The sequence below is a fragment of the Schistocerca piceifrons genome, chromosome 2 (assembly GCF_021461385.2).
Source record: "Schistocerca piceifrons isolate TAMUIC-IGC-003096 chromosome 2, iqSchPice1.1, whole genome shotgun sequence".
Lineage (NCBI taxonomy): Eukaryota > Metazoa > Arthropoda > Insecta > Orthoptera > Acrididae > Schistocerca > Schistocerca piceifrons.
In genome coordinates this window covers 529600701-529628431 of record NC_060139.1, presented here as the reverse complement: position 1 = coordinate 529628431, position 27731 = coordinate 529600701, and the positions used below count along the sequence as shown (strand labels likewise).

General features: G+C 42.7%; 1 protein-coding gene across 1 annotated transcript; it reads right to left on the bottom strand.

Annotated features, from left to right (window-relative positions):
- Positions 1–178: 178 nt before the first annotated feature.
- On the bottom strand, positions 179–26930 carry LOC124777385. Its single transcript, XM_047252775.1, has 3 exons — positions 26789–26930; positions 12754–12978; positions 179–453 (listed from the first exon to the last, which is right to left on the bottom strand). Exons 1-3 carry the CDS (start codon positions 26814–26816, stop codon positions 392–394), a joined length of 315 nt encoding a protein of 104 aa, XP_047108731.1. The 5' UTR covers positions 26817–26930; the 3' UTR covers positions 179–391.
- Positions 26931–27731: the final 801 nt, after the last annotated feature.

Here is a 27731-nt window from a genome sequence, read left to right as displayed (position 1 = left end):
GTCGTAAGTCTTACCTGTGGCCGCCGGTGTCCTCGTGGCAGTCAATGTGTTAAGGCTGGAACTGAATCTTGGGATTATAGGAGGTCAGTGTGAGTAAAGGATGTAATGGATTTGATGTTATTAATAATAAGCCTATAGATAGGGAATATCTTCTGCAGTTTGAATATAACAGTTGACGTCATGAAACTACACATTTATTGCGTCAGTATACAACTATTACAGAAACAAGAGAAAGATGTTTGAGTAAACTAGCTAAGTTCTGACGCTCTTGCAGTTTCTTAGCTCCTCTGGAAACAGAAGTTGTCTTCAGTCAGCAGGACAGCCATTTAGATCTCAGTCTCTCGCAGACGAAATAGTCCCTTCAAGCTGAGGCCACAGAGTTGCAATACTCCTAGTGCCTGGGACAATCTGAAAGGTGTGGTTCACACTGACTCCTTGGTTTCACCACGTAAACTGCAAAGAATGGAAATATGTATTATTAACAGTAGCATGTATGAAAATAACGTAGCACGTTTAAAATTACTAGTCATACGACAACGGTAAGTCTTCGCCTGTTTACATAGCATGTGACAAGATTATGTTATGGTCGTATAACAGTGATAATATGGGGTTCCGCCAGTATTTTTCTCGGTCCTACATTTTACAAATACATGCTTAATAGGTGGTGAATGTTATTACGAGTGGTTCAAATGGCTCTGACCACTATGGGACTTAACTTCTGAGGTCATCAGTCCCATAGAACTTAGAACTACTTAAACCTAATTAACCTAAGGACATCACACACATCCATGCCCGAGGCAGGGTTCGAACCTGCGACCGTAGCGGTCGCGCGGTTCCAGACTGACGCGCCTAGAACCGCTCGGTCACAAGGGCCGGCTAATAGGGAGTGCCCTAATAATGGCGCAACCGCTGTAATTGCTGATCAGCGTGCTATGTTACCGGATTCTTGTCCTTACTTGCACTATAGCAGACAGTTGGAAGTACACATGACGCCTGGCGCATTTCGCGAGTTTGAGGATGTCACTAGAACCAAGTTCCTCTAGGAGGGTAATGCTCCTGGAGTGCGAAGCATTCAATAAGCAACACATGTATCCTGTAACATGCCAAATGACGATAACCTCAGGTCCCTCAGTTTCGTATGCTGGGAACTGATCTGGCGATCTCTGAGTTTGTGATTTGGGGATTGGTGAGCACTGCCGGCCCCCAGCAACCGCACATTCAAAACACGTACTGAAGAAACAGTCTCGGCGGCAAAGTTGTGAACCCAGTATTATATATTTGGATATTACTGTTTTGCGTGAATTTCTTAGTTTGCTTATTCATTTGGTTATGAATAAAATCGGTTTTCACACCGAGGATACTATTAATTTCATGTAAGTTATCTTGCTTTGAGCTCCATAGCACATTTAACATCTCAGTTCACATTCCCAGGTTTGTATTTAATATAACACACACGCAAGTAAAGACTACCCACTTACCGCCTCCTACCCATCCACCAAATTTCTTCTTAGAAGCATTTAATATGAATACAACAACCCGAGATCGATAGACTCCAGTGACACCATAAACTGTAGAAATGAACGCTTCTGCATCACTGTAGTGCTTCCCCCTCTATTCCATGTGTATTTAGATACTCAGGAGATATCAGGAATGATCATTAGAGCACATAAGCTAAACAGATATAAAGTTCCTTTCCCAATGAAACTGTCAAAGGTGAACTTAATAACTGGAGCTACCTTAGACTCTCATTATAAATAAAACTTTGATGCTGTTTTAAGACAGTATCTGCTTAAAAATGTATCACTCTAACTGCTCCAAAACCAGTGACTTTGTGGGAAGCAAGTACTGCATACCATGTTAGCAGAAGTCAGGTACATTCAGATTACCAGCAGTGGCAAGTGACACGACCACAGAACTTCTTACAATACTACCAGCATTTCGTTCTGTTTCAGGGTGAAAGCTTCTCTATGTTTCCTGCTCAGTGATTCTTTATCGCCTCTTACAGTACTAAAACTTTTGAACCTGTTGACCCGTAAACCATTTATACAGGGTGTTATCCAAAGGTACGGCCAAACTTTCAGGAAAGATTCCTCTCACACAAATAAAGAAAAGATGTTATGTGGATATGTGTCCGGATACGCTTAATTTCCATGTTGGAGCCCATTTTAGTTTCGTCAGTATGTACTGTATTTCCTCGATTCACCGCCAGTTGGCCCAATTGAAGGAAGGTAATGTTGACTTCGATGCTTGTGTTGACATGCGACTCATTGCTCTACAGTACTAGCATCAAGAACATCAGTACCTAGCAACAACAGGTTAGTGTTCATCACGAACGTGGTTTTGCAGTCCGTGCAATGTTTACAAATGCGGAGTTGGCAGATGCCCATTTGATGTATGGATTAGCAAGGGGCAATAGCCGTGGCGCGGTACGTTTGTATCGAGACAGATTTCCAGAACGAAGGTGTCCCGACAGGAAGACGTTCGAAGCATTTGATCGGCCTCTTAGGGAGCACGGAACATTCCAGCCTATGACTCGCGACTGGGGAACACCTAGAACGACGAGGACACCTGTTATGGACGAGGCAATTCTTCGTGCAGTTGACGATAACCCTAATGTCAGTGTCAGAGAAGTTGCTGCTGTACAAGGTAACGTTGACCACGTCACTGTATGGAGAGTGCTTCGGGAGAACCAGTTGTTTCCGTACCATGTACAGCGTGTGCAGGCACTAACAGCAGCTGATTGGCCTCCACTGGTACACTTCTGTGAATGGTTCATCCAATAATGTGTCAATCCTCATTTCAGTGCAAACGTTCTCTTTACGTATGAGGCTTCATTCCAATGTGACCAAATTGTAAATTTTCACAATCAACATGTGTGGGCTAATGAGAATCCGTACTCAATTGTGCAATCACGTCATCAACACAGATTTTCTGTGAACGTTTGGGCAGGCATTGTTGGTGATGTAAGTCTTCAGGCTTTCCCGGCGATATCTTGACATGTGGAAAAATCGGGTCTACTGCCGGATGTTTGTGTCACTCTGGCACAATATTTTGGCCACGTAACTCGTTGCCTTCTTCACCTGCTGCTTTCATCTGTTACTTTCCCCTCTTTGGGGAAGTGTGAGGGGGAGTTTGTAGCCTTTCGGCTTTTACTCTCCTGTGTACACGTGTGTGTGATTTTTCTATATATTTTTGGTGTCTGTGATATGTGATGAATTGTTGTGAATGTATCTGGTACTTGCCTGAGGTAGGCGAGATGATTGGTGTTATATGGGAAGGAACTGGACTAGGGGTTGGGTATTGGGATTTTCTCTTCGACTTAATCGTCAAAGATCGTCATAGGGCGCTTGTGCCTATCGCGGGACATGTCATACCGACCTAGGGAGTGGATGAGTGCATTTCCGGATCTGGAGGAACCTTCATAGAAGGCCCTTGCCAGATCCTTGAAACGCTCTCTCAGGCGTGGGATTTCGGCTGCGGCGTGCAGGTCGTCTGTGGGGAATCCAATGTTACTGACAACAGGTCGAAGAGCGACCCCCTCTTTGTGGACCTTGGGGAGTCCATAGAGTCTGGGTGGTACAGGTGCTTTGGGATGAAGCTTCTTGGTGACCTGCAGCGACATACCTCACTGCACAATACCTGAAGAAGATATTGGCACCATATGTGGGCAAATGTGCACACCACATTCGGAACTCGGAGGAATTCCTACTACGGCTAAGGCAGCTACTCATCGTGGACTCTGACATCATGGTCAGTTTCGTGTAGTGTCGCTCTTCACATGAGTGCCACTCACCAATTCAATCAATATCATTGGAGAGAAGTTCGATGGTGCTCTGCTCGACCTGTTCAAACATGTACTGACCTCAACATATTTTCTTTATGGGGGTCAATTTTAAGAGCAAGCGGAAGGAGTGGCAATGGGCAGCCCTTTATCACCAGTGGTAGCCAACCTTTTCATGGAAAGGTACGAAGAGGAGGCATTTGCAACAGCCACTTACCAACCCAAGTGCTTTCTCAGGTATATCGATGACACTTTTGTCATTTGGCCCCATGGTAGGGAGAAGCTAGATGACTTTTTGGAACATCCAAATTCAAGCCACCCAAGTATAAGATTTACTATGGAGCTAGAGAAGAATGGACAACTCCCATTCTTGGATGTCTTGGTCAAGAGGAAGGCAGATGGCACTTTGGGGCACAGTGTGTATCGTAAGCCCACCCACACTGACTTATACCTTCAAGCCAGTAGCTGCCACCACCCGGCACAGAAGAATGGAGTCTTGAAAATATTAGTTCACAGGGCTCGAGCTCTGTCAGATACGGAAAGTCTGGCCACAGAGGTAGAACATCTACAGCTGGTGTTCCGCAGAAATGGATACTCCTCCACAGATATCCAAAGGGCACTTCGTACTACCAGTCAACCACAGGGTACACAAGAGGGGACAGAGGAGGTGAAGAAAGTGGCATACCTGCCATATACTGGACCTATTTCTGCAAAGATCAGCAGAATTCTTTCAAAATATGATATAAAGAGTATCTTCTGTCCACCCTCCAAAATTGGGACCATGCTAGGGAGTGTGAAGGACGACCTGGGGCTACGTAAACCAGGCTTTTACAACATCCCGTGCCAGTGTGGAAAGTCATACATTGGCCAGACAACGAGGATGGTCGACGTCAGGTGCAAAGAACACCAGAGGCACACCAGACTCGGACAGGCAGCAAAATATGCCATAGCGGAGCACTGTCTGGAGCTCGGCCACTCAATGGACTACAACAACACCAAAATTGTGACACAGATGCCAAGATTTTGGGGCAGTGTCATAAAGGAGGCCATCGAGATCAAGGTCCCTGACAACCTAATAAAAGGAGACAGCGGTTACCAGGTTAGCTCGGCGTGGAGTCCGGCTCTGGAGCTTATTAGGGCTCAACATAATGAACCAACAAGCTCCTCAAGAAGTAGTAACACTGCAGGAGTAGCGCCAGGCGGGTGCAGACCGCGAACGCAACTCCCGACGCAGGACGGGTCTCTAACAGCCGCCACGATCGCAGATGATGGACGAGCCGAGCATGGACGACCGTCGGAGCACCAGGGAAGTGTCAACACCGCAGGATCAGCGCCAGGCGGGCGCGGACCGCGAATGGAGCGCCCAACAAAGGACAGGCCTCAGAGAGCTGCCACAGTTGGAGACCAAGTCGGGCGCGGACGTCTGAGGGAGCACCGGGGAAGAAACAACACCTTACAAGCAGCGCCAGGCGGGCGCGACGGCGAACAGAGCCCCCGACGCTAGACGGGCCTCATACAGCTGCCACAACTGCAGATGGTGGACTAGGCGGGCGCGGACGTCCGTCGGCGCACCAGGGAAGTGCCAACACCTTGGGAGCAGCGCCAAGCGGGCGTGGTCAATGAACGGAACGCCACATGCAGGTCTGGCCCCAGACAACTGCCACGATCACAGATGGTGGACGAGCCGGGCGCGGACGTCCGTGGGAGCACCAGGGAGGGGTTAAAACCTCAGGAGTAGCTCCTGGCGGGCGCGGACCGCGAACGGAACGCCCGACACAGGACAGGCCTCAGAGAGCTGCCATAGATGGCGCCCAAGTCGGGCGCGGACGTCCGAAGGAACAACACATTACAAGCAGTGCCAGGCGGGCGCGGACGGCAAAGAGAGCACCCAGCGCCCTCTGGACATAAATACTGGACAAGATCCTCCAACACGGCAGTCTCAGGTAGCACCTGAAGAAGGCAACGAGTTACGTGGCCGAAATATTGTGCCAGAGCGACACAAACATCCGGCAGTAGACACGATTTTTCCACTATGTTGATGATGTCTTGATTGGGCCCATATTCTTCACCTACGATCAATGGAGCACGTTACCATGATTTCGTACGGGATACTCTACCTGTGCTGCTAGAACATGTGCCTTTACAAGTACGATACAACATGTGGTTCATGCACGATGGAGCTCCTGCACATTCCAGTCGAAGTGTTTGTACGCTTCTCAACAACAGATTCGGTGACCGATGGATTGGTTGAGGCGGACCAATTCCATGGCCTCCCCGCTCTCCTAACCTCAACCCTCTTGACTTTCATTTATGGGGGCAATTGAAAGCTCTTGTCTACGCAACGCCGGTACCAAATGTAGAGACTCTTCGTGCTCGTATTGTGGACGGCTGTGATACAATACGCCATTCTCCAGGGCTGCATCAGTGCATCAGGGATTCCATGCGACGGAGGGTGGATGCATGTATCCTCGCTAACGGAGGACATTTTGAACATTTCCTGTAACAAAGTGTTTGAAGTCACGCTGGTACGTTCTGGTGCTGTGTGTTTCCATTCCATGATAATTGTGATTTGAAGAGAAGTAATAAAATGAACTCTAACATGGAAAGTAAGCGTTTCCGGACACATGTCCACATAACATATTTTCTTTCTTTGTGTGTGAGGAATGTTTCCTGAAAGTTTGGCTGAACCTTTTTGTAACACCATGTATAAATGATTATCCAAGTGTGGGAATATATGAGCTCTCGCTTGGCTGAAATAACACTGTGGGATCGCTGGCAATGAAGATGTTGACCACTTAGGCAAAGAGGCTGTGTGACGGAAATTTCCAAAAAAAATGGCTCTGAGCATTATGGGACACAACTGCTGAGGTCATTAGTCCCCTAGAACTTAGAACTAGTTAAACCTAACTAACCTAAGGACATCACAAACATCCATGCCCGAGGCAGGATTCGAACCTGCGACCGTAGCGGTCTTGCGGCTCCAGACAGCAGCGCCTTTAACTGCACGACCATTTCGGCCGGCGGAAATTTCCACCTGGACTACAATCTCCAGTACGGATCACCGACATGTCCTACACAGTAAGTGTAAATTACATTCGGTGGTGAGCTTGCCTTCAGTGAATGCCAGACTGTCGCATAACCATTGCCACTCTGCTTGACTCATCTGAACACTTGTACGCTATTGCACATTTTCAAAAATGGTTCAAATGGCTTTGAGCACTATGTGACTTAACTTCTGTGGTCATCAGTCCTCTAGAACTTAGAACTACTTAAACCTAACTAACCTAAGGACACCACACACATCCATGCCCGAGGCAGGATTCGAACCGGCGACCGCAGCGGTCGCGCGTTTCCAGACTGTAGCGCCTAGAACCGCTCGGCCACGCACATTTTCAAACACGATAACGTTTATGTACAATTTGTACGGTGCCATAGTACTTTTTTTTTACGATTTCGTCTTCCATAGTTGTATTTGATCACGAACGGTACCTGCTCAATGCCCTCAATACGTTGCGACTGTCTGTCCAGTGTTCTGTGTCTGTAGCTGTGATTGCTTTACGACGGAGGTTACTGAGATCGATAAGCAAATAAGCTGAAGTGTCCTGGTATTTCAAGAAGCGTCGCATTGAATATTAATACCACTTACAGAGAAAGCATTATCTGTTAGGGTCTTGCTTATAAAAAAAACTTTCTGCTTCTCTCAGTTGAGAGTTCTCATACTGCTATCCGTTTTTGATCATGTATGTTTTACTCGCTTTGCATATCGCTAAAAATGGTAGTAGTTTTGTCTTCAGTTACACAGCTACATTATGTTAAAGGGAAGATGGAGCAGGACTGCCAGATTCGTGACGTAAGACACATATCTTGAAGGGCAGATTCTTCTACTTTGAGGGAGTAGTGCCATCCCAAAGGGAGAATGGCGACCTCCTAGGGGAATGGTAGCTACTTATGGCAATGGTACTCACTTAGCACTTAGTAGAGGGTGATGATGCATTATGTCCCACGTGTGTCTGTGAGTATTGACGAAAAACAAGAAACAGGGAATAGTTAAACATTTTCGCAAAAAGATGTGAGAGGCGACAGTCAATAGCTACAAGAGTGTGAACAAATACATGCGTGACATGAATTTAATGAGGAAAATTAAATGACGAGACAATAAAGAGGGTAATTTAATGAGAAATTTGTTACAATTTCAGGAAAAATTGATTGCTAATGACGTGAGTACTTAAGGCGTAGTTATTATATTCGACACTGAAATACACAGGTGTGTGTGTGTGTGTGTGTGTGTGTGTGTGTGTGTGTGTGTGTGTCTGTGTGCGTGTGTGTGTGTGTTTTGATGCTAAGAGTTTCCATCGTTTCGTAACTTACATAAGTAGCAATTAACTGGCACAGTTGAAAATTTCAAAGATTCTGTGAGGTTTGTGGCCCTCGTATTCTATTCAAAGTAATAATGTGTGTCCAAAATGAGCCTATGTGGTTGTCACAGTGTATGCTCCATGTCTTTCTGTGCTGCAAGTCAAAATCCGACTCTTTCCATCGGTGCTTGAACCAATAATATCGGGGTGTGGGCGTGGGTATCCGAGGGTTCACGAGATGGGTGCTAGCAATCATCGCCAGTCATCAGTTGCTGTATTTTCTGTGTGTGCTTCAACCACAAACATTGGGCTGCAGAGGTGGCACATTTTGTGACACAAGAGACGGAGATATTCACTTAACGGCGTGCGGCGTGTACTGCGAGGTACACACAACCTAATTTTATCGCAGAAAGAATGACTATAAGGTGTATTTACGCCTTGTAATGGTAGAAGTTGATGGAGTTCGAGAAAAAATAGTCTGAGTCCAAGCTAGGAAATGCATCGCTGAGTGGTTGGACGGGCAGTTTGCCAGTAGATCTTGCGCCATTAGACGGCCTCACACATTCTCCTAGCTGTTGACATTGGCAGACACTCTTTTAAAAGTCGCCTCTGTGTCCGTAGTACTTTGTCACTAGAAAGACGTCGTCTCGTTAAAAACAACATAGATGTCTTTATGAAGGGCACTAGCAGCGCATTTGAGCTCTTTAAGACAGACATCAGCTGTATTATGCTGTTATGTTACAAGTAATAATCGAAACCTGTGGTGTCGGTGTTAGCCTGTTGTTCAGTTACATTACAAGTCCTCAGAATTACATAGGGTATTTTTTTTTCCACCGTGTGCAAACTCTTGGGATTGATCGATGAGAGTATACGGACCAAAAAGGTCTAATTAACTTATTTTCGGTGATGCATGGTTCCCATGATAAAGACCATTAATTCAATCATATATTGTTACAGAGACTGCGGTCTAATACTCGCTGTAACACGTAGCCACACTTACAGTATGCATGGTTCAAATGGACCTCAGTACTATGGGACTTAACTTCTGAGGTCATCAGTCACCTACATCTTAGAACTACTTAAACCTAACTAACCTAAGGACATCACACACATCAATGCCCGAGGCAGGATTCGAATTGCGACCGTAGCAGCAGCACGGTTCCCGACTGAAGCGCCTAGAACCGTTCGGCCATAGCGGCCGGCGCTGGTACTGTTCCTCATACGTCATGTCTTAGCACACTCTCCTGTCATAGTAATTGGTAATTCTGTGCCCGATTTACTTCTGTTGCTGACTCACCTTATAGTTGACGTGATACAGCGTTGGACACAATGGCTTCTTACTCGAATCGAGAACATGCCGACTTGGTATTTACTAACGGAAAGGCAAGTAACAACGGCCGGCGGCCAGAAAGGTAGAATCATGAGACCTATTCCTGCCGACAACAAGCACAGTATTCTGTGTTTGCAAAAGTGTTTCGCCGTTAGTCTGAGACAGGGTCGTTTCAGGAAGCACGAAATCATGAAAGACGTTCCAGAAATTTACGGATATCAGACTTGGAGGAAAATGTGGTTAACACCATGGAGGGTGACCGCCGTGTCAGTACCAGGCAGTGGGCCCCCCAGTACAGCACAAGCCATAACAACTGTTACTATTAAAACGTACAGCGTGTGCAGGGCTTACTGACAGCAGACATTCCACATCGGGGGGGCTGTTTTGTAACTGGTTCCTTCACCAGGCAACAACGATTCCGGTATTTGTGTCATGCATCCTGTTCACAGATGAGGCTACCTTTACACGGAGTGGTATGTTCAACTTCCATAATAGTCATCTGTTGGGCTGTATGCATAACCCCCATGGAATAGTGATAGCGAATCATCAGCATCGATGCAGCTGAGATTTGCTGGCCGGGATAACTGGCGCCCAATAGGCCGGAGCAATCGTCTTTTCTTGTGGGTCACTTCACCCCCCTTTGCTGGAAGAATTTCCTTTGATGATAAGAAGCGTTATGTGGCTGCCACATGATCGCGTTCCAGCTCACTTAACCGTTAACCTCTGGACGCATCTCAGTCGTGTCTTCCCTGGTCGATGGATCGGTCGAAGTGTTCCTGGTGCATGGCCTGCCCGTTCACCGGATACCAACCAGTGCGATTTCTGGTTATGGGACCATCTGAAAAGTATTGTGCATGCAGAGCCCCTTCCAGACGCGGAGACTCTGGAACAGCGTATTCATGGTGCCTTTGACACTGTTTGGATGCAGCCATGGTACAGCGCGTTATAGACCGCAGTTCAGTAACAATATATGAATAAAAGATCATTAGCAACGAAACCACTGCCGGATCAAAGTTCGTTAGACCTTTTTTGTTCAGTATCCGCTCATCGATCAATCCCTGAAGTTCGTACGCGATGGAAAAAATCGCCCTGTGCATACACCGAATGAATCCGGTACCTTTATCCATGACTGAGAATGCCAAGGGTGAAGAGAGCAAGATGACCAAAATGTCAATGGTTTTGACAGAGACCAAAAGTTTGTAGTGGTGATTCCTTTCATTTTCCCCAACTCTAGAAGATTCACATTTTGTTAGAGTTTGAAGAATTATTCTCTTGAAATTGAGCCAGTGTTACGCTTTACGATCCCTGTCGAAGTTAATGGACTTCACCTCTGTGCGAGATACGACGCTACCTTGTGTTTGTTAATCGGCCAAATATTATTGTATCTCTGAGTGGGGGCATTTCTGTCGGCTAGTCGCCAGTTTTTATCGAGATACTTCGCGGGAACACCATGAACAGCTTGATAGTATAAGCATAGGTGACCTGATAGCTTCGATGGCAGGTGCGTTTTCCTTAACCACTGTACCTGATAAATGCAATGTCTCAGCTTGCTTCCAACAGTGGCCACGAAAAGCAAAGCGCAATAATATCGTCGTTGTGTATTAACAAATTTACTATACATGTAGATTTTACGGTTTGTTTTGTAAACATGTCTATCTACATATTCATTATTGCTACAACTACATCATTAACGTTAAGACGATGATAAAGCTGCACAATTGCACACTTTTTTTGTTTGTCTTCGTGTGCTGTCTACGACGCTTTTACAGAAATGTTTTAGACTTATTTAGCAAGTTGCTTGTATTATTAACACGTTTTGCACGGTTTAAATACACCACACAACTTTGAAGGACCGTACGCTTGAGCTAAAGCCTTCTTCTGAACTTACTACAACAGGTAATCAGAAAGCCATTAGAAGGATATACTTAAAATTTTTATCTTTTATGTAAAAGTGAAGTATGAAGTCTAGTATGAAGTATGAACTAGTATGAAGACTACGCTACTTCCCCCTCCTTCTTTCTCGATGTTTTGGTCTGGCGTAACAAACGTGCTTTTACGACGTTCTTTATTCAACCTTCACGGGCTCCTAATTGAAATGTGAGGCATATTGCTATTTATAAACGCCTCAGATTTGGGATAATTTTTGCACTGCTTATACGGTTGATTACTAGAACGGTGTATCATCGTCTGTAAGTAGCATACATTTCGGTCTGATGGTAGATTGTAGATGTCTGTCACTAGGACAGTGAATGAGTGAGTGCACTAATTTAATGCCAACATGATCTTTTTGACAAGGTGTAAACCAGTACGTTCACTTACCATTCCCCAATTCATCTAATTCTTCGTCTCTACGTCAACGCATCGCTAAATTTAAAACTATATTAATATTGTAAGCCTGTTTCTACTTGTCCCTAAGCGTGTGACGGGTATTGTTTATATACACTAATTGCGTTGTCGGCCTTCTACAGGGTACGACGAAAAGGGTGCCTTGCCTACAATTTTAGAGTGTTTAACTTAGTATAGGTTTGTGTACAATGCTGCAAACACATTCACTGTGGAAATTAATCAAACGCTATGTACCACGTCACTCGTGGCAACTTCCGTCGCCTGTTAAAATATGTTGTGTTAAATTTTGAAACTTGACCTCGCGTTGCACAACATAACACTCATAAATGAATTCAAAGGTGTGTAGAAGTGTATAAGATTTAAATAATGCAGCAGATTTAAGGGGAACGCTGATTACTCCAAAAAGTGAATTAAATACGCGCAGCACATTGCTGTGAATGGTTTTGGTGGAGATTCATGAGGAGTTGCACTTTCGTGAAGTGGAGATTCTTGCGTTGCGCACTGTGACGTAAGGGTAGCCACTCTTCCTTGATGATTTGATTTCACTCATATTTTCACATTCACTGTGGAACCCTTCGCGAAATGTTATACTCAACAATCTGATTTTAACTTATCAATTTTCAATGGAGAACTGCGTGTTGTTTAAAGTAATTTACCTTTTCGTAGCTGGTGGTAGCAAGAATAGAGCTTCAACACATTAACATATAAGTAGAACTTGTTGTCTGACTCGACACAAGATTCATGAACAGTTGTAATTTCGTGAAGTGGAGATTCTTGCTTTGCGCACTGTGATGTAAGGGTAGCCACTCATCCTTGATTATTTGATTTCACTCGTATTTTCACATTCACTGTTGAACCCTTCGCGTAATGTTATACTCAACAATCTGATTTTAACTTGTCAATTTTGAATAGAGTGCACCGTGTTGTTTAAAGTTATTTACCTTTCCGTAGCTGGTTGTAGCAAGAATAGAGCTTCAACACATTAACATACAAGTAGAACTTGTTGTCTGACTCTACACAAATGGTATCGTCATCTCCCGTGTACGATGACTTCGCCAAAAATGTTCTCTCCGCTGTGATGTTGCTGGTGGTTAGATTGTCACTCGAAATGGTGACGGTGGTAGACTCTTCTGGTTGCCCGTGGACCTCCGCCACTGCTACCAGCGCTGTAAAAATCGATGAACATAATTACAGGCCGCTATTTCGTCAAATGGCTGTTAGTGCTACTCTACCACTTAGCACTGAAACACTACAGTATGCTATGTATGTACCAGCTGCTAGAATAACTATACTGAGGTGTAGTGCAACTCTACTGACACGTATCACGAACTCTGCCACTTGCTAACATATCTCCATTGTGTGGTAAAGATACTGATGTTGTCTGGTAGTGTGAATCTGAGAATGATGTTCTTTAAGACGTACATGAAAACCACCCCACTACAATCAAGGAAGTTACAGCAAGAGAATAACGGATCTTTGTTCCATTTATATAGAATATCTAAAGACGTACTGTACCGCAACACGAACAGCATGCACGCTTTGGTGCAAATAACACAGACTTAGTTATGAAAAGAATTACAGAGCCAGGCTAACTGAAGCAGTGAATAATAAAATCAATTGACTGCCTTGGTTAGACGTCTTTTGCCCAGTGAATTGTTCTCAAGCAGCAGGATATAATTGAAAGTACGTATAAGAAAATCTGTTACCTGCTTCATCTCTAGTATATTCGTTCGTCTAATTCATTCGCAGTGTCACATAGCGCATATGCTGGCGAGCTTCTCAGCCACCCAAAGTCATTTTAACCTGGGAGTTGAACGCTTTGACTTCGCTGAGAGGCCGACACTTGTACATGCGACTAAGCCACATTCGGTAGCCACTTGGCTGCCGGCGAGTGACAGGATATCGGTGGTTTTCTTCCATGCGTGGAACGGGTGAGCTGAGAGCTAAATTATGCGGAAGGCAGGCGATATTACCTGTAAAATCACTATCTCTATGTATCTTTAACACTGAAGAAAAATTATAATGTTTTACATATTTTCATTTATGTAAACCTGCCAGATCACCATATTCTCCGCACCTACACCGTACATGACTGCAGGATGACGTTCTCCATGCCTTACCTTCGGTAAACTGGTGACATACGTAATATGAATCGCACACTGATCGTGTATATGTGGTCTTGTAAACCAGACCACATCTCTCACAACTGTGTAATGTATGTAGTCATTAGGTGCAGGATTTCTTTCTGGCAGAAGGGGAACTTGTTGTGACATCACAGCTACGACGCTTGGACCTATTGTGATATTGTCGACTTCGACAGGTAGTTCCACTGAATTTGTGATGTGAATGAGTTCGCCTTATTGGATCTACAATTTTAGGTTATGATGCCATAGTGTTGGCCATACTGGACTTCATGTATCTGAGTGAACCCGGAGGATAACTACTCTTGACTTTCATTGACTGTAGATGGACAGGGTAGGGGAATGTAATCATTGGATCGTAAAATGTCCGATAAGAGTCAAATAATCCTTGCCCAGAGGTGTAGCTTGGTATGACTCAGAGGAGAGGGTGAGAAGCTCTTTGAGCATCTATTGCTGAGGTGACAAGTGCTGAAGGGGCGCTCACAAATCATCCCTTTCTTCTGGGTGACGGGTGGCGCAGTGTGTCAAAAATTATATGGTCCCCGATACTGATGACGTAGATGATGTGAAAAGTGGGATATAACTGGTACTGCATCACAACTAATTTGTAATTATTATTAACATTATCACATCTACTCATTATTACATGAATTCTGATATGTTGAACTCTGTAGTGAACTATAATTATTTACGAACTGAGGAGTATTTTGTGTTTAGTCGATGACAGGAGACTATGTGTTCCACTGACCATTGCCCTTTAATAAATAAATAGGAATTTACGAACTCTAAAGTACAGAACCATGCAAACTTTAGGGGATTGGATAATGTTTGTAATTTGGTTTCATGGTTAAGCACTACTTGAAGGATCCCCGTGTAGCTATTTAACTGACCGGCTAAATTATCATTTCATTGTAGTATAAGCGTTTTTATGTTTGCTACATCAGTTATTCAGGAGACTAACGTTCTTTCACCATGTTTAAATATTTATTTTAATACATTTTGTATTTGTTTTAAATTCACGTTAATCGGTGATGCATAGGTAAATTTCGCAAATATACTTTTTATGGAGCTTAGCTAATGGTAAAAAATTAAGGATGTACGGCTCGACCCTAGAATATCGACCCAATATTCCAAACTTGTTCACTGTCTAGTCGAATCTCATGGGTTATTTTAATTACAGGGAATTAGAACCATTACATCGGAGCATATTCTGAGTGATCAAAAAGTCAGTATAAATTTTAAAACTGAATAAATCACGGAATAATGTGGATAGAGAGGTTCAAATTGACACACATGCTTGGAATGACATGGGGTTTTAGTAGAACCAAAAAAATACAAACGTTCAAAAAATGTCCGACAGATGACGCTTCATCTGATCAGAATAGCAATATTTACCGCAACAAAGTAAGACAAAGCAAAGATGATGTTCTTTACAGGAAATGCTCAGTATATCCACCATCATTCCTCAACAATAGCTGTAGTCGAGGAATAATGTTTTGAACAGCACTGTAAAGCATGTCCGCAGTTATCGTGAGGCAATGGCGTCGGATGTTGTCTTTCAGCATCCCTAGAGATGTCGGTCGATCACGATACACTTGCAACTTCAGGTAACCCCAGAGCCAATAATCGCACGGACTGAGGTCTGGGGACCTGGGAGGTCAAGCATGACGAAAGTGGCGGCTGAGCAGATGAGCATCACCAAACGACACGCGCAAGAGATCTCTAGCAATATGAGGTGTCTTTTTTTTTTTTGTTCTAATAAAACCCCATGTCATTCCAAGCACGTGTGTCAATTTTTACCTCTCTATCTACATTATTCGGTGGTTTATTAAGTTTTCAAATTTATACTGACTTTTTGATCACCCGGTACGTCACTCTAGTCGTCATTAACTTGACCTATCATACAATAGTGGCGTGCACCACAGAGTCCCCATGGCCAAGGCGAATCTCGCAGATGAAATCCGTTCGACGAAAGTAGAATACTATTGTCACTGCGACTGGGAGTGTGAATCTCAAGCGAATTACCGCCTGCATCGCCTGAACTAGCAACAAACGACACTTCCTCACCAGTAGAGAAAGTCTTTCGTAAGCTTCTTGGCTAAATTCAAATGCTGGAACTGGAAATCACCCCCCAAATGCTCGGAATTCGAACTCCATCCGCCCGCCTAACATCTCCTCTGGTAGTTGGTAATGCTGTACATGACAAAAATGGATCACCACTTGAACAGTCTGCAATTCCCTGAAAATAAAAAAGAGAGCATCAACAGCGACAAGCACTGTTTGATCATGTCGGGCAAGTTTTCGATATTAACTTCCTGGATAAATAAGCAAATACAGTACCCTCTTCAGTTCTTGTTGGATTGCTGGAATCTCACAGTTAAATGGAAAATATTTGCTCTTTCCTCACTTGTGTTTTTGAAGGGGTTCCCTTCTAGCAAGTCAAATGACGGAGATGTAAATTGTCTCCTAGAAATATGTAGTTGCGATTGTCTCTTCCCCACTAAAACCTAGCCAGATATTAGGCTGAAAAAGTTAGGCTCTTCTTTGGTTCTGACAGCAAACAGACCGCTCTCTCCTTTGTAGTAGAGAATGAAAGTATTGAAAAATCTGTAAGCCCTTCTCCTTATGATCATGTAACTGGTATTTGGCTGAAAAGAACTAGTACCTCCAATTGGATGAATCTGTAGCAGTTTTTCCCTCCTCGTCAAGGTAAAGAACGGAACCTATTATAACACAGTTCCTGTAACGTCCTCTGAAAATCACATGCGTGAAAAGATTTATAGGTACCATTATTATTTGTTTGGTTTTCTGATATATTTCATACTATAGTTAGGGGCAAAGTAGTAACAGCCTTGCGTGGACAGCCCCACTTATTTGTTATGATCTTCCACATATTATACGATGGAGACAGAGTTATTTCACTACCTAGGTTAAGTCGATGATGCTAGTACATACGCGATTCCATCACATTAATGTGACCGCCGCCGTTCGGGTCAACGTCTGATAACCACCCACAGACGGTAGGGCTCAGTATAGCCGTGGAGGCTCTATAAAGTGTTCCAGGGAGACGCGGAGGATAGTGCATGTGAACGACAGCTATGGAGATGTGTATGGGTGAACAGACATGCAACTGTTGAGAAACTGACCGCTCAGATGAACCAAGGGGCTACCAACAGTGTCTGCTCAACGATCATCCAGTGAAAGTTGCTATGTATTATCGTCCTCAGTAGGTGCCTAATTCCTGCGCTCACTAAGGCATCGGCGACGAAGGCTTGAATTTGCGCTCCAGTACCGTAACCTGACCTACTTTGAGCGGCCGTTTCAGATTAATGACGTTTTATGTTCCATCGGTTATATGGCACTTGGCGTGTACGGCGTGGGACGTCTCGAGGCCAACACCCTGCTACGAGAGTGAGGGAGCGTTATGGTCTGGGAAATGTATTCTCATGGGTGATTTCGTCATTCTGGAAGGAATAATTATCAGCACTAGCATGTTTTGTTGCTTGGCGACCATGTCCACTCCTCCACACATTTTATTCCTCTTTGGCATGATAGCGTCTACCAAAAAGGCAATGCAACCTTTCACGGTTGGATCTGTAGCTTGTTCTTGATACGACTGGACATGAATCCTTGTGTTTTTTGCGATGAGAACTTAACATGGTAGCTTTAGGGCTCATGTACTTCTCTTTATACACTGTGATCAAGAAATGTGTTCCGCGTAAATGCAGCTTGATTTTATTTCGCAACTGTTTCTTTCAATACTTATTGTCAATTATATTACGTTGTTTTCTGTAATATATGTAACAGTTTTTTCATTGTGCTCGCTTTCTACCACAGCGTCTATTATGTGGTCTGCATTTGACTTTGTGATTGTTGCATGATTCTCCTTAGTCCTTTCGTTTATGCTACTTATTGTTTATCGTAGTTTTGTATGGTCCTGCCTGCGGTTATCTCCGCATTTCTTCAATTCTTTTGGAAGCACTTTACTTAGTGACTTGAATTGCATTATTCATTGCGGTTCATTATTGCAGTACCTATTACGTTTCTAAGTGACTCTTATAGTTTTTAAAAAACATGTGAAGCGTGACACATAAAAAAATTTGTCAATCAACACACCAAAACATTTCATAGTGGCAACGAAGAACTCGTAGTCTTATGTTACGATTTAAGTTACACAAACACTGTGAATGCAGAGTTAGGTACGTTTCAATCTATGGATTTTGAATGTGACATGATATGCATAAGAAGATATTCCGAAAACAATAATCTAGAACCGCAGACTATACATTCGAAAATTATTTGATTGCAATGTAGACATAAAAAGACGACCGCATGGGAAAAGCCACAGAATAACACACACGAAGACAGATGATCGAAAACTTACGTTCCTTCCTACAACAGCCTAAGGCGGAAAAAAATCCCGAAATATGTAGTGCTACGTCAGCAAAACGTAATTGGTGTAGTAACTTTATTGATAGTAATTAAAGCGGGATTACTCTTTTTACCAATTCTACAAGAGGTGTAGCGTTCGCGTCCCAGTGTGTATCACTCAGCGTAATATTTACATACTTCTCAAGTGTAAAAGAATTGCAACGCCGGTCACTAACTATCAAAATTCATATAGCTATTAAATGGTTGAGTCATGCGATTAAAACAGTTGCTACAGGCAGGATTTGCATGAGACTTTTCTGGACGACGTTTGTAGAAATACCTCCAGCAGTTTAGTTAACAGAAGCGATTCATAGGGAAATTCTTACATGATCTGGTAACAGACCTAAAGTTCGCGAATCGGTTAACATGGAAGAGAAGATCAGTGAACATACGGCCGTTACAAATTCAATGAAAATTGGTTTCAAAGGAACGTTACTGGAGCAATAATATCAGGAAATAAACTGCAGAGTGTTTCGGCTCTCAAGATCGAATATTCAGCTTCACTATTTACAAAGATGTAAGACACAAAATGGTCAACTCTACAACCATTGGAAACGGTATCGTAGAACTGTACGTGCTGAGTAAGGTTTCAGTGAAATGCAAAGACCCGTCATGGTTCGAGTGATATGTCACTAAGTTTCTGTCAATACAATAAGAGCTTCGATACACATTTATGTGACTTCGGTGCCTTGTTAAAAAACAAGAGCTAAAAGGAGCCATGAGATTACAGTCACTAGCCGATCTTACCAAAAATCTTAACAATTATAGGTACAGTATATAAATCTATAGCACTTATTCAGTCACTCATTCACCGTACTGGCACCATCAAGACAGATCATGGAGAGAAGGTCAATTACTGATATAGATTTTGAGAAACTGTTTCACCACGGAAGGATGTTTCGCTCAGTTGCTTCAGAATACCCAGCTGGTCGACGTTGATGTAACTGACAGAACAATATAAACTAAAATTATTCAGTAGTGGAAAGGTATCCGTATCTGAGAAGATGTCGATAAGTTCCTGTCTTTCTCTCCTACTAGCAGCAGTTAATTGTAGGTCAAAGGAGCGACGAAGCATTCAAAACGATTTGAAATAGCACACATGATTGAAAGCCTGCTCGTTGACTTTACAGAATAAATGAACCCCCTTTACACACACGGATGATGACATTTTTAAAGGAGGAACGTCTCATCCACTAAAAACCAAATGGATTCTGCAAGCAGAAATCTTGCGATACTCATCAGCTCTGAATCATAGTGTGCCCAATGTAGCCCACATCGATGCCTTGTTCCATGAATTATTCCGAACGTAATTCGATACGGTTCCGAAATGGCATTTAGCGGATAATTTACCAGAATACTGTGTATCGGACCAGATTTATGATTTTATTCGCTAATTCACTGCCAATATAACTCAACGCATCTCTCTCAATAAAAGAAAATTTATAGTCGGAAAGATAACTTCAAGGGAACCACAGCGAGCTGTGATATGCCTGTATCTGTTCACAATATACACGATGTAAAATTAGGATTCCATACTCTGGGAGGTAATAGTTTGCATGAAAACGTAAGCAAAATGTCCGGAAGACATGGGCTCTAAGAAGTATACTTTCAGCTCGACCACTTCATGACACTATAAGCCGAATACACATTTTAGGGTAGGTGCATCAGCGAGAGAATGGAAGCCTACTATTTCACAAGGAAAATACCAAACTACGTTCTGATCACCTCCTTTATAGATGGGACACTAATCCAGGTCGTACGTAATAGCTTGACAAACTACAACACATTGCCTCACGTATTTGGCAGCTACTTTATTTCATGACTTGAAAACCCATTTCTGAAACAATATGTGTTTATGTATTTTATCATAAATCAGATGGTATGGAAATGTAATACATGTTGGAAGAATAAATAAGAAATAATTACGTCAAGTCGTTGTAGTATATATTTGGCAATATCAGCGATATTATATTTGCACGAAACAAGGCATACATTTCATGTAACAATAATATCGTTGGATGAGAGAGCCGGCAGAGATCACTTGTGAAGCATCTGTCCTGTGTTGCAGACGCGTGTGTTGGCGCGCAAATGCCAAATGCATATTGTGGTGTAAATGGCGTTGTAATAAGTGAGCGAGGACATGTACAAGCATAGTACATGGACGCAAGAGGGCTTTTAGAATTAATGAAGAGAGTAGTGTGGCCCACGTTTATCCATGCTCATCGCTAATCAAGAAGAGCCTACCGTCAATACTGATATTCATTATAAGAATTACATCGTGCCTCAAGCAGCTCATAGCAAAGTAAGATCTGGACAGTATTTTTATTGTAGTGTGATAGGCATGCCATTGTAATAGTAGTTTTCTTGGAACATTAGACTGGTCTAGTCAAAGCAAACCCTATTGATCCAACCCATTAACCATCAAAGTCGTCCTATCCCCTCACCGTAACTTCCGAGAAAGTCATAAGCGAAAAATATAGTGAAAAGAAAAAAGAATCCGTTAAATTAACAACTCATTGTCAATCAAGTAATATTGTAATAGAAACCTGTAGTAACTATAGTTGTCCATATAATGCAGCACTGCTATGGTAACGCAGACACTCAGTTCAAACTAAAAGTGATACAAGTGCAATACATGTTTCGGTGACGAAAGTATGCTTGCCTGGCCATCTTGCAGCCAATGTAATTTTATGATTTTATTTGGTTTTCTCTAATGACGTAACTCTCCGTAACATCAGTATTCGCAAATACTTATTGTAACAGTAACTGACAAACAATAACAATCACTTCTGTTCACCACATTTTCAGATAGACAGCATTGCCGTGACACAGTATAGTTTCTATGAAGTGTTGCAAGTCCTAATTAAGCTTACTATTAAAATAATTGCGCCACAAATGAACGTCTTTAGTGTTCACTTTACGGGTGTTTTCTACATCTAAGTTCGCGGGAGTGTATTTTGTTTATTTACCGCATTAACTTTCATGTCGAGTATTTGTGTGAATTCAGTGACATTAGCTATTTACCAAATGTAACTTTCACTCCTTTTGGAGTAGGAGAAACTTTTCTTCTGATTTCTACATTCATTGAAACAATTCTGGGATACATAATTACTGCTAACTATAGTAAGACTATAACTTTTCGCCATTTTTTTTTCATTTCTATCGTTATTGGACACAGTAGACATTAGTCCGGTAACAATTGGTCTGTAACTGTCTAAATTGTATCGGTATGCGTTATCGGTATGCATTATTCTTCGCATTAGATGTCTTGTTCCTGTTAACTGTGGAACAGTTATTACACATAGGTGAGTATATGTCAGTTGTGTGTTGTTACTCAACAACAATGTAAGGTGGTCCCATTTGTTTACCCAAATGTTTACTGCATTCTGTGAATGATGCGATTTAACAAACAGCTTACAGTAGACGAGATAAGCTTCAGAATAGCGGAGATGAACAAGTGTTCATTCCTAATGAGGTATGCATTTTAGATAGTTACGGTATCTGTTCCTTTCTTTGTTTCGAACCATACAATAGTTTCTCAAAACATGGAATACTTTCTTTAACACTCTGTATATAGATGATCTTGTGATGACCACAGAAGGTCCATAAGATATATCGCGGACGACACTGTTGTCTGTAGCGAGGTTGCTACGTCAGAAGACTGTAGGAAATTGGAAATCTGCAGAGGATCGATGATAGGTGGAGGTGCTGGAAGTCTACCCTGAACGTAATTAAAGCACTGCGCTTAAACACATGAGGAAACCCACAACAGTCAAGTTAAACTGTTGGCGAAGATTCACTGGAACGAGGAAATACCAAGGAGTAATTGTCCGAAGCGATAAGTGGAACAACTGCACAAAACAGACTGCAGGATAAGCAGTTGCAAGTCTTGAGATTTATTGGAAAGTTCCTAAGGAATAAAATTCGTCCATGAAAGAGATGGCTAATATTCTGTAGGTTCCTGTGTACTGCTCGCCCGTCTTGAATCTGTAGGACAGACTGAGAAGATAGAGAAATTACAATGAAGTGTGTTCCTTTTGTTCAGTGAGTGCGAGAGTTTTACGAAGGTGCTGGACGAGATCAGCCTGCTTATCGTCAAATCAATATTTAGCAACAGTAACAAAATTGCTACGGCTGTGCCTAACACTGATATATTTTTTTTATTGAAGTTTGGTGAAATATAGACCGTTTAGAACCTAAGTCGAGGGTAAAATCTTTGTCTTTTTATGTCCCCAGAACTTCTTCGTGCATTCGATGATGTCCTGCCTCTGTTTATTTGACATGATCCTTTGAGGTAGTGAATTTCGTCGTTGGACAGGATATTTTGCAGTATTGATTAGGAGTCTGGAACTTTCCCTAGTTTGTATGGTAACTTCTAGAGACCTTTCTTATCTCCTCCAACCATCTAGTGGTGTCTTTTAATTTGTAAATGAAATAAAAGCCTTTTCGCTATCGTATTTTCATTCATTCTCTAAATATGATCGCAAGACTTTAATCTCCTGTTCCATAAAAACACGGGAGAACTGCCGGATATCAGTAACGTTCTGCCACGATATTTCGGCGCAGAGTCTTCTGGTCATCTTCAGGTGAATGCCACTGTAGTAGTACTGGCGAGTACGCGCTGAGCTCCACTATTTAAAGCCTTCTGAGGTGACATTGCGCATGCGCTGCTCAGCGTGCGCGTTCATTACGGCCCTGATCTCCTTCTTCTTATTGTATGTGTGAATGTTTCTATGTTTCTGTATTCATCTTATCGTCTTTGTCCGGTTGTTATCCTTGTTCTTGCGTGTTCCTAAAAGATTTCTCTCTGTTCATATCCGGCATTCAGATTCGTAAAGTTCTTACAGTATAATTGATGTAGCGTAGCTTTTAATTTTTGCCTGGAATGATACTGATCTTTTATTATACCAGTTTTGGGTGAATGTACGCTAACTCCATTTTCTTTAATCTTTCTTTACCTTTTGTCTTACCGACCCATTCGATTGTGTCCATTCTCACAAATACTGAAACATATCAGCTACTTTGATGTTTCCGTGTTGTGTTTGTACTTATTATTTTATGCTGTGTCTATGTTCAATGTACTCCGTTTTCTGATACGATATTAGTTACCAGGTATAATCTGCAATTTTGTGAAGTGTTTCCCTCATTATCTTTGCATCTGTTTTCTCCTTTGAAACATCGTCAGCAAAAGAGAGATATTTAATCTCAAAACTTTCTCTGCCATGTCCTAGATGGACTCCTTCCATGTTTTTCTCTTGCCGTTCTTAATCCCACTCCCTGATACCTTGTCTAAGGCCAGACTGAAGTCAATCTGTGAGAACCCATCGTCTTGCCGGACTCCTGTGTTAATTCTACAAATTTCACTACCGAAGTTGTGTCTGTGTGTGTCTGTCTGTCTGAGTAACTGTTTGGGCCGGCCACGTGGCCGAGCGGTTCTAGGCGCTTCAGTCCGGAACCACGCTGCTGCTACGTTCGCAGGTTTGAATCCTGCCTCGGGCATGGATGTGTGTGCGGCCCTTAGGTTAGTTAGGTTTACGTAGTTCGAAGTCTAGGAGACTGATGACCTCAGATGTTAAGTCCCATAGTGCTTACAAGGGAACCTCCCAATCGCACCCCCTGCAGATTTAGATATAAGTTGGCACAGTGGATAGGCCTTGAAAAACTGAACACAGATCAATCGAGAAAAAGTTGTGTGGAACTATGAAAAAAGTAAGCAAAATATACAAACTGAGTAGTCCATGCACAAGATAGGCAACATCAAGGATAATCTGTGCTCAGGAGCGCCGTGGTCCCGTGGTTAGCTTGAGCAGCTGCGGGATGAGAGGTCCTTGGATCAAGTCTTCACCCCAGTGAAAAGTGTACTTTCTTTATTTTCGCAAAGTTATCATTTGTCCGTTCGTTCATTGACGTCTCTGTTGACTGTAATAAGTTTAGTTTCTGTGTTTTGCGACCGCACCACAAATCCGCGCGATTAATAGACGAAAGGACGTTCCTCTCAAATGGGACCCGAAAACATTAGATCGCAAGGTCATAGGTCAACCGATTCCTCCACAGGAAAACACGTCTGATATAATCTATACGACGCTGGTGAAAGCATGTGCGTCACATGACAGAAATATGTTGTCGACTTGTACACTTGGTGAATGGGTAAAAAGATTCTTCTACCTTGCCCGATTTAGGTTTTCTTGTGGATGTGATAACCACTCTCCAAAAAGTGATGAAAACATGAGAGTGTCACATAAACTGCAACAAATGAATGCATCAGTTTCACAGTCGCACAGTTTTCCCTGTGCTCTGTCAAAACATATGTTTTTAACGTTTTTAAATTTTTCAGTGTGTAGACCGTCACATCCTGCATATGTCCAAGCAAATCTGAACATATCCTGGAATTTTGGAGACGGACGGACGGACAGGTAATAACTGTCTGAAAACAAAAAATTAAACTCTTCACTCGAGAGAAGACTGGAACCAAGGACCTCTCATTTCGCAGCTACTCACGCTAACCGCAGGACCACGGCGCTCCTCAGCTCTCACTATCCTTGATGTTGCCCATCTTGGTCATGGACAACTCAGATGGTATATTTTGCTATTTTTTTCATAGTTCCACACAACTTCTTCCTGTTTTCTCAATTGATCTGTGTTCAGTTTTCAAGGTGTATCCACTGTGCCAACTTATAACTAAATCTGGGAAGGGGGGGGGGGAGGTGCGATGGGGAGGTTCCTTTGTTAGAGCCATTTTTTAATTGTCTGGTGGTTTTGCCGATATCACCTTCTTCCATTGTTAGGAACATTGTCTGTGCCCCCAAGAATTATGCCTTGACCTGGAGTGGGGTTCATCATTCAATGATCCAGACTACAAATGCAGTACAGTCCAATTCTAATAGCTGGTCGCTTGGTAATAGGATAGAGGCACCCAATTCGTCAGCAACGTGGGAGCTGAGGTGAAGATAGTCAGCGGTTTCTGGGGCGAATGAAGATGTTGTTCTCAAGGGCAAAAAAAAGGCGGACGTGTCATTTTCACCGACAGTGACACCTCAACGTTAGTAAAACTGGAGCGGACATACCTCAGTACGGCGGATCTAGCGGAACAGGCAACCCACCAAGCAGAAAAAATTCACGTCGTGCTTGACTTGGAACAAGCGGCAACGTAGTCAGCGACTCTCTACATGCTGACGACGGCTGCAAAAATGAGCAGCGTCTGTTACCAAAGTGGTCGGCTATGAAAGACGTCTGTTGCCCTGTTGGGAGGCCTGTTAAGAACCATCTAGCTGATCTAAGAAAAATGTAACATCCTACGGAGGGGCTAACACACCTTACTAACTTACTTTCAACGAAGAAATTATGTGAAACACTGAACGGAAAAATACTCCATTAGGTAAATAATACATAATCACTAGAAACGGGCCATCAGGTTTTGCAGAGCCTATAACATCATGCAAGGAAGAGTCTGGGCATACTGGAACTTCTCATTTACAGTGTAAGATAAAACATTGTGATAAAATATGATGCGTTTCGTTTTCAAAAAATGATTCAAATGGCTCTACGCACTATGGGATTTAACATCTGAGGTCAACAGTACCCTAGACTTAGAACTACTTAAACCTAACTAGCCTAAAGACACCACACACATCCATGCCCGAGGCAGGATTCGAACCTGCGGCCGTAGCAGCCACGTGGTTCCAGACAGTTTCGTTTTCCACAACTGCTTTCTGCTTACCAGTTTTTAAGGCAAGGTGCTAGTTCTTCCAGAAAGCGAATTGTTTATGTCAATAGTATATTATCTACAGGTATTCTTTGTTACAAACTACTAATCCCTCAGCATACAATAAGAGATTACTACTCACATTGTCTAATAGTCGTAGTTATATTCCATATTCGCGGGTCAGTCATTCCACTGGTTTGACATTTTTCATCCCTTCCTAACTTACGTTACCCTCTTCGTTTGCGAACTTGTAAAATCCACCATCCTTTGTAGTATGCTTCGCATTATTTTCATCTGCAAGTGGCACTACAAATCTTCGCTTCGATTGCTCACTAGAAATCCCAGTTTGCTTCTCATGGGTATAAAAAAACTAGTCAGCGAACCTTAACACTTGTAACTGCTTGGGTCTTACTCTCAACCACTCAAATTTTCAAATAGACAACACGAACACCTTTCGTCACGTATCTGTGAACTACCATTGTTCGCGAGCGCAAGGAAATGAAAAATCTTCCTAGAGCACTCTCAACACTCTAAGCTGTTTTGCATTCTGAACTTTACTTCGTGAATTACGGCAATTAACTGTTCTTTGTCGACTGTAGAAGTTTTTTCAAGTGGATTAATACACCTTAAATTATGTAAAATGTAGGTAAGAAAAAAGAGGTTTACGTTGAACGAAAGTTTATAAATTCTGCCGATACTTACCAGCAACAAGCAACAGAGCAGCCTTCATTGTACTCGACAAGAGCTATAACTGCTCTCTGCGTTATATTTTCATTTATATATGTTTAAGCACCCGACGGCATCATCGATTGTTATCGTAAGTTCCCTTCTGATTTTCCGTTCCATGAACTGTGGTTGCAGCAACTAGCAGCACATTGACTTTCCTAGTACTTGAAAGGGTCTGTTATCGTTCGCTGTGTCAAAGTTATCACCACTACATTAACAGGGGTCAGAAACACTGATGAACATACTGGTCGTGTTTTTGCTCTTTTTCCTTTCTTTTGACCTGTGTATCGCTGTAGTAGAGACGAGCAAACGAAAAGGCACGTGCCCACGGAAATCAACTGCCACGGCTCAGCAACACAATTGAGTTGATATTTCATACACGTGTTAGGGGCAGCACTCGCCATGTCCGCAGTGAGAAGAGAAATTTTTACTAAAGTTAGTTTCTGGAAATAGCTAATAATGCTGTTTAGTATTAATAAAACTCAATTCTGAATTTTTTATTGTTTGTAGACGCAAGGTTCTGTTTTGTGCAGCATTTATAATTGTTTCGCGTTCTACACGTTTAAGTCGTGTATAATATAGACATATATCGCACTGGACTAAATTTGGGATCGTTCTATCGTTCGTTTAAAAATAATTCTGCTTGTAAAGGATAACAAACCCACGCCTACTGTAGACACTAGCCGTCATATGAAAGACCAGCCGAGCATCATTTGTTAGGATTGAGTCCAGATACACAATGCAAAACGGAAATTGCTGATATCTTCTGTAACTCTAGAGAAAGAGCAGGTAACGACGCTTAGGAGAGACATCCGGTATAACGTATGGAATACTGCGTCGGTCGTGCGCCATAATAAGTAATAATTTAACAGAAGACCGTGTTGTGAGTGGGAAAACAAGAAAACCTTAACCTGACGGA

Coding starts and splice junctions, on each gene's coding strand:
- LOC124777385 (XM_047252775.1), bottom strand. CDS start 26,816: ATGAAGGCTGCTCTGTTGCTTGTTGCTG. Junction 12,979..26,788: donor TGCTCTGTTGCTTGTTGCTG/GTAAGTATCGGC, acceptor CGATTTTTACAG/CGCTGGTAGCAGTGGCGGAG. Junction 454..12,753: donor CTACAACCAGCTACGGAAAG/GTAAATAACTTT, acceptor CATTCTTTGCAG/TTTACGTGGTGAAACCAAGG.